The following is a 15,701-nucleotide window of genomic DNA, read 5'->3' on the forward strand; positions in this document are numbered from 1 at the left end:
TATTATAGTAGTTATATTCTTGTATATAGGAGGCAGTATTATAGTAGTTATATTCTTGTATAGAGGGGGCAGTATTATAGTAGTTATATTCTTGTATATAGGAGGCAGTATTATAGTAGTTATATTCTTGTATATAGGAGGCAGTATTATAGTAGTTATATTCTTGTATAGAGGGGGCAGTATTATAGTAGTTATAGTCTTGTATATAGGGGGCAGTATTATAGTAGTTATATTCTTGTATATAGGGGGCAGTATTATAGTAGTTATATTCTTGTATATAGGAGGCAGTATTATAGTAGTTATATTCTTGTATATAGGAGGCAGTATTATAGTAGATATATCCTTGTATATATGGGGCATTATTATAGTAGTTATATTCTTGTATATAGGGGGCAGTATTATAGTAGTTATATTCTTGTATATAGGGGCAGTATTATAGTAGTTATATTCTTGTATATAGAGGCAGTATTATAGTAGTTATATTCTTGTATATAGGAGGAAGTATTATAGTAGTTATGTTCTTGTATATAGGAGCAGTATTATAGTAGTTATATTCTTGTATATAGGGGGCAGTATTATAGTAGTTATATTCTTGTATATAGGAGGAAGTATTATAGTAGTTATATTCTTGTATATAGGAGCAGTATTATAGTAGTTATATTCTTGTATATAGGAGGCAGTATTATAGTAGTTATATTCTTGTATATAGTGGCAGTATTATAGTAGTTATATTCCTGTATATAGGAGCAGTATTATAGTAGTTATATTCTTGTATATAGGAGCAGTATTATAGTAGTTATATTCTTGTATATAGGGGGCAGTATTATAGTAGTTATATTCTTGTATATAGGGGCAGTATTATAGTAGTTATATTCTTGTATATAGGGGCAGTATTATAGTAGTTATATTCTTGTATATAGAGGCAGTATTATAGTAGTTATATTCTTGTATATAGGAGCAGTATTATAGTAGTTATATTCTTGTATATAGGGGGCAGTATTATAGTAGTTATATTCTTGTATATAGGAGGAAGTATTATAGTAGTTATATTCTTGTATATAGGAGCAGTATTATAGTAGTTATATTCTTGTATATAGGAGGAAGTATTATAGTAGTTATATTCTTGTATATAGGAGCAGTATTATAGTAGTTATATTCTTGTATATAGGAGGAAGTATTATAGTAGTTATATTCTTGTATATAGGAGCAGTATTATAGTAGTTATATTCTTGTATATAGGGGCAGTATTATAGTAGTTATATTCTTGTATATAGGGGGCAGTATTATAGTAGTTATATTCTTGTATATAGGAGGAAGTATTATAGTAGTTATATTCTTGTATATAGGAGGAAGTATTATAGTAGTTATATTCTTGTATATAGGAGCAGTATTATAGTAGTTATATTCTTGTATATAGGAGGCAGTATTATAGTAGTTATATTCTTGTATATAGGAGGAAGTATTATAGTAGTTATATTCTTGTATATAGGAGCAGTATTATAGTAGTTATATTCTTGTATATAGGGGCAGTATTATAGTAGTTATATTCTTGTATATAGGGGGCAGTATTATAGTAGTTATATTCTTGTATATAGGGGGCAGTATTATAGTAGTTATATTCTTGTATATAGGGGCAGTATTATAGTAGTTATATTCTTGTATATAGGAGGAAGTATTATAGTAGTTATATTCTTGTATATAGGAGCAGTATTATAGTAGTTATATTCTTGTATATAGGAGGCAGTATTATAGTACTTATATTCCTGTATATAGGGGCAGTATTATAGTAGTTATATTCTTGTATATAGGGGGCAGTATTATAGTAGTTATATTCTTGTATATGGGGCAGTATTATAGTAGTTATATTCTTGTATATAGGAGCAGTATTATAGTAGTTATATTCTTGTATATAGGGAGCAGTATTATAGTAGTTATATTCTTGTATATAGGGGCAGTATTATAGTAGTTATATTCTTGCATATAGGGGGCAGTATTATAGTAGTTATATTCTTGCATATAGGAGGCAGTATTATAGTACTTATATTCTTGTATATAGGGGGCAGTATTATAGTAGTTATATTCTTGTATGTAGGAGCAGTATTATAGTAGTTATATTCTTGTATATAGGAGGCAGTATTATAGTAGTTATATTCTTGTATATAGGGGGCAGTATTATAGTAGTTATATTCTTGTATATGGGGCAGTATTATAGTAGTTATATTCTTGTATATAGGAGCAGTATTATAGTAGTTATATTCTTGTATATAGGGAGCAGTATTATAGTAGTTATATTCTTGTATATAGGGGCAGTATTATAGTAGTTATATTCTTGTATATAGGGGGCAGTATTATAGTAGTTATATTCTTGTATATAGGGGGCAGTATTATAGTAGTTATATTCTTGTATATAGGAGGCAGTATTATAGTACTTATATTCTTGTATATAGGGGGCAGTATTATAGTAGTTGTATTCTTGTATATAGGAGCAGTATTATAGTACTTATATTCTTGTATATAGGGGGCAGTATTATAGTAGTTATATTCTTGTATATAGGAGCAGTATTATAGTAGTTATATTCTTGTATATAGGAGGCAGTATTATAGTACTTATATTCTTGTATATAGGGGGCAGTATTATAGTAGTTATATTCTTGTATAAGGGGCAGTATTATAGTAGTTATATTCTTGTATATAGGAGAAGTATTATAGTAGTTATATTCTTGTATATAGGGAGCAGTATTATAGTAGTTATATTCTTGTATATAGGGGCAGTATTATAGTAGTTATATTCTTGCATATAGGGGGCAGTATTATAGTAGTTATATTCTTGCATATAGGAGGCAGTATTATAGTACTTATATTCTTGTATATAGGGGGCAGTATTATAGTAGTTATATTCTTGTATATAGGAGCAGTATTATAGTAGTTATATTCTTGTATATAGGAGGCAGTATTATAGTACTTATATTCTTGTATATAGGGGGCAGTATTATAGTAGTTATATTCTTGTATATGGGGCAGTATTATAGTAGTTATATTCTTGTATATAGGAGCAGTATTATAGTAGTTATATTCTTGTATATAGGGAGCAGTATTATAGTAGTTATATTCTTGTATATAGGGGGCAGTATTATAGTAGTTATATTATTGCATATAGGAGGCAGTATTATAGTACTTATATTCTTGTATATAGGGGGCAGTATTATAGTAGTTATATTCTTGTATATAGGAGCAGTATTATAGTAGTTATATTCTTGTATATAGGAGGCAGTATTATAGTACTTATATTCTTGTATATAGGGGGCAGTATTATAGTAGTTATATTCTTGTATATGGGGCAGTATTATAGTAGTTATATTCTTGTATATAGGAGCAGTATTATTGTAGTTATATTCTTGTATATAGGGGGCAGTATTATAGTAGTTATATTCTTGTATATAGGAGGCAGTATTATAGTACTTATATTCTTGTATATAGGGGGCAGTATTATAGTAGTTATATTCTTGTATATGGGGCAGTATTATAGTAGTTATATTCTTGTATATAGGAGCAGTATTATAGTAGTTATATTCTTGTATATAGGGAGCAGTATTATAGTAGTTATATTCTTGTATATAGGGAGCAGTATTATAGTAGTTATATTCTTGAATATAGGGGGCAGTATCATAGTAGTTATATTCTTGTATATAGGAGCAGTATTATAGTAGTTATATTCTTGTATATAGGGGCAGTATTATAGTAGTTATATTCTTGTATATAGGGGGCAGTATTATAGTAGTTATATTCTTGTATATAGGGGGCAGTATTATAGTAGTTATATTCTTGTATATAGGGGCAGTATTATAGTAGTTATATTCTTGTATATAGGGGCAGTATTATAGTAGTTATATTCTTGTATATAGGGGCAGTATTATAGTAGTTATATTCTTGTATATAGGGGCAGTATTATAGTAGTTATATTCTTGTATATAGGGTGCAGTATTATAGTAGTTATATTCTTGTATATAGGGGGCAGTATTATAGTAGTTATATTCTTGTATATAGGGAGCAGTATTATAGTAGTTATATTCTTGTATATAGGGGGCAGTATTATAGTAGTTATATTCTTGTATATAGGGGCAGTATTATAGTACTTATATTCTTGTATATAGGGGGCAGTATTATAGTAGTTATATTCTTGTATATAGGAGCAGTATTATAGTAGTTATATTCTTGTATATAGTAGCAGTATTATAGTAGTTATATTCTTGTATATAGGAGCAGTATATAGTAGTTATATTCTTGTATATAGGGGCAGTATTATAGTAGTTATATTCTTGTATATAGGGGGCAGTATTATAGTAGTTATATTCTTGTATATAGGGGCAGTATTATAGTACTTATATTCTTGTATATAGGGGGCAGTATTATAGTAGTTATATTCTTGTATATAGGAGCAGTATTATAGTAGTTATATTCTTGTATATAGTAGCAGTATTATAGTAGTTATATTCTTGTATATAGGAGCAGTATATAGTAGTTATATTCTTGTATAATGGGGCAGTATATAGTAGTTATATTCTTGTATATAGGGAGCAGTATTATAGTATTTATATTCTTGTATATAGGGGCAGTATTATAGTAGTTATATTCTTGTACATAGGGGGCAGTATATAGTAGTTATATTCTTGTACATAGGGGGCAGTATATAGTAGTTATATTCTTGTACATAGGGGCAGTATTATAGTAGTTATATTCTTGTATATAGGGGCAGTATATAGTAGTTATATTCTTGTACATAGGGGGCAGTATTATAGTAGTTATATTCTTGTATATAGGAGGCAGTATTATAGTAGTTATATTCCTGTATATAGGAGCAGTATTATAGTAGTTATATTCCTGTATATAGGGGAAGTATTATAGTAGTTATATTCTTGTACATAGGGGGCAGTATTATGGTAGTTATATTCTTGTATATAGAGGCAGTATTATGGTAGTTATATTCTTGTATATAGGGGCAGTATTATAGTAGTTATATTCTTGTATATAGAGGCAGTATTATAGTAGTTATATTCTTGTATATAGGGGCAGTATTATTGTAGTTATATTCTTGTATATAGGGGCAGTATATAGTAGTTATATTCTTGTACATAGGGTACAGTATTATAGTAGTTATATTCTTGTATATAGGGGCAGTATATAGTAGTTATATTCTTGTACATAGGGGGCAGTGTTATAGTAGTTATATTCTTGTACATAGGGGGCAGTATTATAGTAGTTATATTCTTGCATATAGGGGCTGTATTATAGTAGTTATATTCTTGTATATAGGGGCTGTATTATAGTAGTTATATTCTTGTATATAGGGGGCAGTATTATAGTAGTTATATTCTTGTATATAGGAGCAGTATTATAGTAGTTATATTCTTGTATATAGGGGGCAGTATTATAGTAGTTATATTCTTGTATATAGGGGGCAGTATTATAGTAGTTATATTCTTGTATATAGGGGGCAGTATTATAGTAGTTATATTCTTGTATATAGGAGCAGTATTATAGTAGTTATATTCTTGTATATAGGAGCAGTATTATAGTAGTTATATTCTTGTATATAGGAGCAATATTATAGTAGTTATATTCTTGTATATAGGGGCTGTATTATAGTAGTTATATTCTTGTATATAGGGGCAGTATTATAGTAGTTATATTCTTGTATATAGGAGCAGTATTATAGTAGTTATATTCTTGTATATAGGGGGCAGTATTATAGTAGTTATATTCTTGTATATAGGGGCAGTATTATAGTAGTTATATTCTTGTATATAGGGGCAGTATTATAGTAGTTATATTCTTGTATATAGGAGGCAGTATTATAGTAGTTATATTCTTGTATATAGGGGGCAGTATTATAGTAGTTATATTCTTGTATATAGGAGGCAGTATTATAGTAGTTATATTCTTGTATATAGGGGGCAGTATTATAGTAGTTATATTCTTGTATATAGGGGCAGTATTATAGTAGTTATATTCTTGTATATAGGAGGCAGTATTATAGTAGTTATATTCTTGTATATAGGGGGCAGTATTATAGTAGTTATATTCTTGTATATAGGGGGCAGTATTATAGTAGTTATATTCTTGTATATAGGAGGCAGTATTATAGTAGTTATACTCTCGTATATAGGGGGCAGTATTATAGTAGTTATATTCTTGTATATAGGGGGCAGTATTATAGTAGTTATATTCTTGTATATAGGGGGCAGTATTATAGTAGTTATATTCTTGTATATAGGGGCAGTATTATAGTAGTTATATTCTTGTATATAGGGGCAGTATTATAGTAGTTATATTCTTGTATATAGGAGGTAGTATTATAGTAGTTATATTCTTGTATATAGGAGGTAGTATTATAGTAGTTATATTCTTGTATATAGGGGAAGTATTATAGTAGTTATATTCTTGTATATAGGGGCAGTATTATAGTAGTTATATTCTTGTATATAGGGGGCAGTATTATAGTAGCTATATACTTGTATATAGGAGCAGTATTATAGTAGTTATATTCTTGTATATAGGAGGCAGTATTATAGTAGTTATATTCTTGTATATAGGAGCAGTATTATAGTAGTTATATTCTTGTATATAGGAGGCAGTATTATAGTAGTTATATTCTTGTATATAGGAGCAGTATTATAGTAGTTATATTCTTGTATATAGTGGGCAGTATTATAGTAGTTATATTCTTGTATATAGGGAGCAGTATTATAGTAGTTATATTCTTGTATATAGGAGCAGTATTATAGTAGTTATATTCTTGTATATAGGGGGCAGTATTATAGTAGTTATATTCTTGTATATAGGAGCAGTATTATAGTAGTTATATTCTTGTATATAGGAGCAGTATTATAGTAGTTATATTCTTGTATATAGGGGCAGTATTATAGTAGTTATATTCTTGTATAAAGGGGCAGTATTATAGTAGTTATATTCTTGTATATAGAGGGCAGTGTTATAGTAGTTATATTCTTGTATATAGGGGGCAGTATTATAGTAGTTATATTCTTGTATATAGGAGCAGTATTATAGTAGTTATATTCTTGTATATAGGGGGCAGTATTATAGTAGTTATATTCTTGTATATAGGGGCAGTATTATAGTAGTTATATTCTTGTATATAGGGGGCAGTATTATAGTAGTTATATTCTTGTATATAGGGGGCAGTATTATAGTAGTTATATTCTTGTATATAGGAGCAGTATTATAGTAGTTATATTCTTGTATATAGGAGCAGTATTATAGTAGTTATATTCTTGTATATAGGAGCAATATTATAGTAGTTATATTCTTGTATATAGGGGCTGTATTATAGTAGTTATATTCTTGTATATAGGGGCAGTATTATAGTAGTTATATTCTTGTATATAGGAGCAGTATTATAGTAGTTATATTCTTGTATATAGGGGGCAGTATTATAGTAGTTATATTCTTGTATATAGGGGCAGTATTATAGTAGTTATATTCTTGTATATAGGGGCAGTATTATAGTAGTTATATTCTTGTATATAGGAGGCAGTATTATAGTAGTTATATTCTTGTATATAGGGGGCAGTATTATAGTAGTTATATTCTTGTATATAGGAGGCAGTATTATAGTAGTTATATTCTTGTATATAGGGGGCAGTATTATAGTAGTTATATTCTTGTATATAGGGGCAGTATTATAGTAGTTATATTCTTGTATATAGGAGGCAGTATTATAGTAGTTATATTCTTGTATATAGGGGGCAGTATTATAGTAGTTATATTCTTGTATATAGGGGGCAGTATTATAGTAGTTATATTCTTGTATATAGGAGGCAGTATTATAGTAGTTATACTCTCGTATATAGGGGGCAGTATTATAGTAGTTATATTCTTGTATATAGGGGGCAGTATTATAGTAGTTATATTCTTGTATATAGGGGGCAGTATTATAGTAGTTATATTCTTGTATATAGGGGCAGTATTATAGTAGTTATATTCTTGTATATAGGGGCAGTATTATAGTAGTTATATTCTTGTATATAGGGGCAGTATTATAGTAGTTATATTCTTGTATATAGGAGGTAGTATTATAGTAGTTATATTCTTGTATATAGGAGGTAGTATTATAGTAGTTATATTCTTGTATATAGGGGGCAGTATTATAGTAGTTATATTCTTGTATATAGGGGCAGTATTATAGTAGTTATATTCTTGTATATAGGGGGCAGTATTATAGTAGCTATATACTTGTATATAGGAGCAGTATTATAGTAGTTATATTCTTGTATATAGGAGCAGTATTATAGTAGTTATATTCTTGTATATAGGGGCAGTATTATAGTAGTTATATTCTTGTATATAGGGGGCAGTATTATAGTAGTTATATTCTTGTATATAGGGGCAGTATTATAGTAGTTATATTCTTGTATATAGGGGGCAGTATTATATTAGTTATATTCTTGTATATAGGAGCAGTATTATAGTAGTTATATTCTTGTATATAGGGGCAGTATTATAGTAGTTATATTCTTGTATATAGGGGGCAGTATTATAGTAGCTATATACTTGTATATAGGAGCAGTATTATAGTAGTTATATTCTTGTATATAGGAGCAGTATTATAGTAGTTATATTCTTGTATATAGGAGCAGTATTATAGTAGTTATATTCTTGTATATAGGAGCAGTATTATAGTAGTTATATTCTTGTATATAGGAGGCAGTATTATAGTAGTTATATTCTTGTATATAGGAGCAGTATTATAGTAGTTATATTCTTGTATATAGTGGGCAGTATTATAGTAGTTATATTCTTGTATATAGGGAGCAGTATTATAGTAGTTATATTCTTGTATATAGGGGGCAGTATTATAGTAGTTATATTCTTGTATATAGGGGCAGTATTATAGTAGTTATATTCTTGTATAAAGGGGCAGTATTATAGTAGTTATATTCTTGTATATAGGAGCAGTATTATAGTAGTTATATTCTTGTACATAGGGGGCAGTATTATAGTAGTTATATTCTTGTATATAGAGGGCAGTGTTATAGTAGTTATATTCTTGTATATAGGGGGCAGTATTATAGAAACTGTACACAGAGCTCCTCCTAGGCTAAAGAGAATAAGACCTCAGTGCAGCATCTTGGGGTTTGATGGGAAGGACATCCAGAATTTGAAGAGAAGTTCTTTCGTCGGACTATCAGCCTGTGCGGTTCTCACCTCTAGTCGTTTTACTCCAGGGCAGCTCGGACATCAGCTCCAGATAGTTCCTGGTTAGCGCATACTCTGGCATGGACTGTGGCATTTTCTTTAGCCTGGGAGAAGATGATAATAAAGTATATAATATACGGGAAGTGATGGGACGGGGGATGTGGTATCATTTATTGACATTTCTCACATCCCCAGCCCCTCACCTCTTCATCTCCTTCACGCACACCTTCATCGCCGGCTCCGGCATGCTGCACGACTTGATCTTCTTCTCTAACAAGATGATGTCATCTGAATCCTCGTCATCGTCTTCTGTATTCTCCAGAGAAAACGTTTTACCCGCGCCTCCTCCAAGCTTCCTCAGAGGACGGATCGCAACGACCTGAAGATAATGGAGGAGACTAGAAGTGATTGAATTTTCTCATCCATCATCCCCCTTTATAGGGCTTCTTCTAATGTTGTTTTTCAATTCCTAATTTTGAAAATATCCGCTTGCTGTCAGTGAACGGAAACATTTTTATTATTTTAGATGCTAAAAACCCATCCTGACTTAATCCTGCTCACATTCCGCTGGCTGGGTTTGTTACAATGTATCAGCGCAGGCAGTTTACTATGAACTAAACCCAGCAGCACATTTCTCTCTCCTGTCCGTTACCTACACTGGCACATGAGCGACTCCACGCATTACATACCCGTTTTTCATCATCTAATTTGGGGTTGCGCGTTTTGTGGAGAAGTTTTAACCCTTCGATCTGACGCAGCAGGAGCGGGATGGTCACTTTGAATCGTTCTTCCAGTTCAACAGCGTCAAGAATCTAAGAAAGAAAAAAAAAAAGTGAAGAAAGGGACACGACAATTCTATAATGTTCATATACACAGGCGCCCGGGGTCAATGATGGCGGACGCTGATCCACCCACCGTCAATATGGGCAGTAATATGAGGGACTGGAGCCATTTATCCTTTTATCTGGTAATACTGAGAACCGCTAAATGTCAGATTATCAAATATTCTGGACGGGCAAGGAAAGTATATAAGTCCGTCTTCTGTTTATGGGGATATAATCTGGATCACCATGTGATTCCGTTCCGGAAATAAGTGCAGGATTTTAAGACCCTGTTCACACTGAGTTTTTCGGTGCGTTTTTGGACACTGAAACCGCATCGAAAACCACGTAAAAAAAAACGGCTAAAAACGCCCATTATTGATTTCAATGGAGGGCAGAGGAGTTTTTATTCTCACGAGCGGAAAAAATGCTTGCGGGGAAAAAAAGAGCGACATGACATATCTTGAGGCGTTTGAAGTTTTAAAAACCCCATTGAAATCAATGGGAGACGGAAACAAACACAGCGAATGGCCGCGGCGCTGGACACTCGCAGTTTTTTCCTTTGCCTGTTGAAAAAAGAGGAAAAAAAATGCGTCGACTTTTCCAGGCACAATTTTTTGCCTGCAAAAAAAACTCAGTGTGAACATAGCCTAAGACTTCCTAATATACTGGATAACAAATTAGAATGGATTATAGGGGTTTTCGGGTCAGCACCCCTTTCATATACCCTATTAGGCCCTTTCAAGTCTATAACTGGGGGTCAGAGAAGGACTCGCTGGCCGATACCCCCCACCAATCGCAAAAAAACATAATGAAAGGAGTCGTCCAGTCCTATGAAAACGAAGCTCAATCCTTGTATAATGAGGTCTTCAGCCTTCTAATAGACACTTTGTATCAACTCTTCACCATTTTCAAGATCTCTTGCTGTCAGTGAATGGGAACATTCTTGTTTACACCCATAGACTGAAAACCTGTGCAGACCTATTACTTCTCACAGCTGAAAGTTTGTGACAATTGCATCCAGTCTAGACAATCCTCTGTGATCTAAACAGATTGAACTGTATAAATTTTACCTGCACTGATACACTGTAACAAACTATCAGATCAGGAGAGAGATGTGTGCTGCTGATGTGTTTAACTTACAAAGGATTCTCTAGACTGGGTATAATTGTAGCAAATCCTCAGAAGTAGAACGCCTTATGCGCACGACCGTTGTGCCACTCGGGCCGTTTTTGATGGCATATGAGTGGCACCTGATAGTCTTCACGGACCCATTCTCTTTAGCGGGTGAATCGGGTCCGTGAAAAATGTTCTATCTTTCCTCGGATCACTGACGGGACTCGGATGGCGCACGCGGTCGTGTGCTTGAGGCGTTAGGCCTCTGGATGTAAAAAAAATTAGTTTTCCCATTCATTGACGGCAAGCAGAGGTCTAAAAAATGGTGATGGATCGAAACACAAAAATTATTAGAAAATTGCAGAATTTCTCATTAAACGATTATTCATACCCAGGAGCTTCTGACGCAGTTTTGATTGATCACCGAAAAAGTCAAATGCGTCAATCCCATAAAAAGAATGGAGGGAGATCTATCAAAACCGGCGCAAAAGAAAAGGGAAGTATTTGCCAATGGCAACCAATCAGATTCCATCTCATTTTGCAGGGGCCCTTCCTGATTGGTTGCCATGCACAACTACATTACTTCTCCCCTGCTCCAGCTTTCATGGGGTTTTGCTGCGTCTTTATGGCGCTATAGTGACGCGGTGTCGTCACAGTTACGTCTGTCTAAAAGGTCAGAATTTGTTTTTACTCGGAGCTGAGAGTACAATTCCTGTAGTCCAATAGTCTCTATGAGGTTCTAGTCACGATCTCGTGTCTGTCCCGGGGTCTGACCTGCAGCTTCTCCTCTTTGGTGGTCCGGATAATCGACGTCAGGACGTCCGGAAGTAAATCCTTGGGGAGATTATTCAATAACCGCTTCAGTTTGGCCACCGCGGGGACGGAGCTATCCAACATGTCCACCAGCTTCAGGAGGGAAGAGAAAGAAAGACTATAACAGTACACAATTCTGCTCTCCTATCTCATTCTGGGAAAGCTGGGTGACAACCAGGACGGCGCCTATCACCCAGCTTTCCTGTAAGTATTCCTCATTCAGGGGTCTGGGTAATTGCAGCGGCCGTCACTCAGCTTTTCTAGACACAGATAAGTCCCTGCCCCCGTTACCCACCTGTACAGCATATTTGTAAAATTGCTCGGACAGCTCCCCCAGCGCCTCCTGCAGCTCGGCTTTACTGCTCAGATCCTCCAGCCGGTCCAGCTGCTCCACCTCGGCGACCGGATACGGCGATTCTTTTAGAATTTCCACGATCTGGAATCGGCACAGACCCGTCACCAGCACGGTGTAATGAGGCTTCGGCCAGTTACTGCCAACGACCTGTACAGCTAAGGCGGCCGTCCCGATCCTACAGAGGCAAATATTCAGGGGGTGAGGGGATGTGTGGGGGAGGGGTGACGTTACGATTCTTATAATCCAGAAATTGCGACAATTGTTTCCAGCAGAGAACGGCGCGATAATCTTACATTTAGATACATTTCTGTTACCGTCCAATAGAACATCTGATAATCCGGCACACATTCTGCCCCATGAACGGCAGGAGAACGGAGCGCGGCACGCAGCGGACATTTATACAGCGAGAATCACAGGATCGAAGAATCAGCAAAAAAGACGAAATAATTGTGGATATTGATCCGGGTTCCTCGTCCTCCCCCGACAACTGATTCCGAGACAATACCCTGCGGACTCCGCCCGTTACAGACCCCGGGGGTCCACAAAATACTGACCTTTGTGCCCCCCCACGCAGAACTCTTGACCTGTTAGCTCCGACAACGAAAACTCCTTGATTTTTATGCCCCACACGCAAAACCTTCAAACTTTGGGCTCCCCCCCCTGCGAAAACCCATGGACCTTTGGGCTCCCCCCGAGAAAACCCGTCGACCTTTGGGCACCCCTCCCTACGAAAACCTGTCAACCTTTGGGCCCCCCCCCTACGAAAACCCGTCGACCTTTGGGCTCCCCCCCCCTACGAAAACCCGTCGACCTTTGGGCTCCCCCCCTACGAAAACCCGTCGACCTTTGGGCTCCCCCCCCTACGAAAACCCGTCGACCTTTGGGCTCCCCCCTACGAAAACCCATCGACCTTTGGGCTCCCCCCCCTACGAAAACCCGTCGACCTTTGGGCTCCCCCTATACGAAAACCCGTCGACCTTTGGGCTCCCCCTATACGAAAGCCCGTCGACCTTTGGGCTCCCCCTCTACGAAAACCCGTCGACCTTTAGTCCCCCCTACAACAGGCGGCTTTTTCTTGGGTTCCCGGGGTAATACATGATCGGTTGGATTCCGGTGTTTGTAGTCAGATTGGGATCTCGTGGGGGGGATTTATCTCCAGAACTTTCTGTGATCGTCGCCCCTTCACCTCTGTGTCGGTCATAAAACCTGCAGGAGCATCGCAGTGCAAAGGCTGAAGACGGGCGGGGGAGGGGCGGCTACAATTGTATCAGAAAATAACGACTGATAAGTAACAAGTGTCAGGATCTCGGCGATCGCTGGGATCAATCCAGAAAGAGATGAAACCGCCGGACGCTGCAGGGAAACGTGACATCATAAGGCGGCGATGGAACGATCAGATATGTATATATAACGTATAGACGGGTCGTACACCGCAGCTCCGGCTCGGGGGGGGGGCCTAAGAGGTGGACGCCCCTCCCTCTATGACGTCCATGTTTACGCCGCCATTTTGTATTTATTCTGGTTTCGCGGGCCAGGATCAGGCGACGTAATACGGAAATATCACGTGATTTACATTGAGTAGAATGGCGGAGCGTCCGGCGGTCACACTCATGTCAATGGTCTGAAGATGATGGGAGTCGTTACACAGGAGAGACGGGGTCTACATATGAAGGCAGTTATATGACATTCTGGGTCTGGGGAAAGCGGACAGGGCTCTGTAATGGCAACCACGCCACCTGACAACTCCGCTGGGGGGAGGGCGCGCCACCTGACAACTCCGCTGGGGGGAGGGCGCGCCACCTGACAACTCCGCTGAGGGGAGGGCGCGCCACCTGAAAATTCCGCTGGGGGGAGGGCGCGCCACCTGACAACTCCGCTGGGGGGAGGGCGCGCCACCTGACAACTCCGCTGGGGGGAGGGTCTCAACAACTGACAACTCCGCTGTGGGGGGGGCCGATTGCCTACAAGGGTCACTACAACACAGGGGAGAGGCTGGCAGAGACTGGCACACCTGTGGATGGCAGGCCGCTCCTCGCTGTCACTGGCCGGCTCACTGGCGTTCGGGATGACCCCGATGATCGTGCTCTTGAGGGAGGTTCCCCGCAGCAGGCGGCTTCGCACTAGCTCTATGTTCCCGGGGGTGTCCACGCTGCACCGCATGCTGGAGCCTGGCAGAAGTACCCCATCCTGGGTGAGCAGAAGCGGCAGGCGGCGGGGGATCTGGATGGAGCCACCGGTGGTCATGATCAGCGCCCAGAGAGACAACCAACCGACGTCAGGTGGTAACTCCGGGCAAAGGGCAAGTTCCGGACTACAGGTACGGCGAGCGGAGAGCGGCCAAACTAACTCAAAACTCTCACTGTAGTGTCTGTGCACTGACATCTAGTGGTCACTGCTGGGAACTGCAGGCTGTGAGGAGAAGAGAGAAGAAGGCGCCTGATAATGGACGTGGTGCTTATTCTGCGACCTCCAGAGGGTGATAGCAACCGGTCATGTCATGTCTGCAGGTCCCAGCCTCAGTCCTACCTAGTGAGTGTGAACTACTGAAGATGTATATATACCATTAATTAGACGTTATGGAACTACAAGTCCCAGCATAACGACTCCACCTCATGACAAGATGGTTTCCTGAGGTAAAATGCAGCCACTTGTAGTCCCACAAGACAATATCCATGTCCTAATTATTCTGGTAAATAACTATAAATGATTTTCTTCTGTCTAATATAATCGGTTTCTATTACTCACCATTATTCAAAACCTGTACTTTTTGTCAGTGAATAGAAACATTCATGTTTTTACATCTGAAAAACCTACTGCATCTCACAGCTGAGGGTTTGTTACAATTGTATCCAGTGTAGACAATACTCAGCAATCCAGGCAGATACATTGTACCTAAAATGATACAGTGTAACGGAACTGCCATACTATGGAGTCCTAAGTAAGGACAGTATATTATGGGGACAGGTCCGCTCTACTATTAGCCCAAACTGCACAAAATAATATTGATTGAATATAAGATGCAAAGATGCAAAGATGCAGCTGTAACAAACCCTCAGCTGTGAGAAGTATTAGATCAGATCAAGGTTACCGGAATGCAGTTCTAATGTTGCTGCCAAAAATATGGGAACCCTAACGGACCCCATTAAAGTAAGTGATGTCCGTCAGTGTCCGTTAAAAATCCGTTGCGGTGTCATGGCTGTGACTGGCGGCCATGATCCTGGGGCTCACAGAGATTGGATTCTATTGCAGCAAACCCTCAGCTGGGAGAATTATTAGGTCTGTACGGGTTTTTCAGGATGTGAAGAAGAGTATCCATTTACTGCAAGCAAGCAGAGATCTTGAAATATTGCAGAATTTAAACATAAAGGGGAATTTATTAACTT

At 37.1% G+C, this 15,701-nt stretch overlaps 1 protein-coding gene across 1 annotated transcript in view; it reads right to left on the bottom strand.

Moving 5' to 3' along the window:
* The window catches only part of LONP2 (lon peptidase 2, peroxisomal), a 62,845-nt gene extending 48,214 nt beyond the window's left edge, over positions 1-14,631 (bottom strand). Inside the window, exons 1-6 of the mRNA XM_075838385.1 lie at positions 14,330-14,631; positions 12,259-12,493; positions 11,925-12,056; positions 9,903-10,025; positions 9,417-9,592; positions 9,223-9,317 (exon numbers count right to left, since the gene is read on the bottom strand). Coding sequence (XP_075694500.1) covers positions 9,223-9,317; positions 9,417-9,592; positions 9,903-10,025; positions 11,925-12,056; positions 12,259-12,493; positions 14,330-14,562 — 994 coding nt within the window. The 5' untranslated portion in view covers positions 14,563-14,631. The remainder of the gene's footprint in view (positions 1-9,222; positions 9,318-9,416; positions 9,593-9,902; positions 10,026-11,924; positions 12,057-12,258; positions 12,494-14,329) is intronic.
* Between the last annotated feature and the right edge of the window lie 1,070 nt (positions 14,632-15,701).

This window comes from Rhinoderma darwinii, chromosome 9, assembly GCF_050947455.1.
Source record: "Rhinoderma darwinii isolate aRhiDar2 chromosome 9, aRhiDar2.hap1, whole genome shotgun sequence".
NCBI lineage: Eukaryota > Metazoa > Chordata > Amphibia > Anura > Rhinodermatidae > Rhinoderma > Rhinoderma darwinii.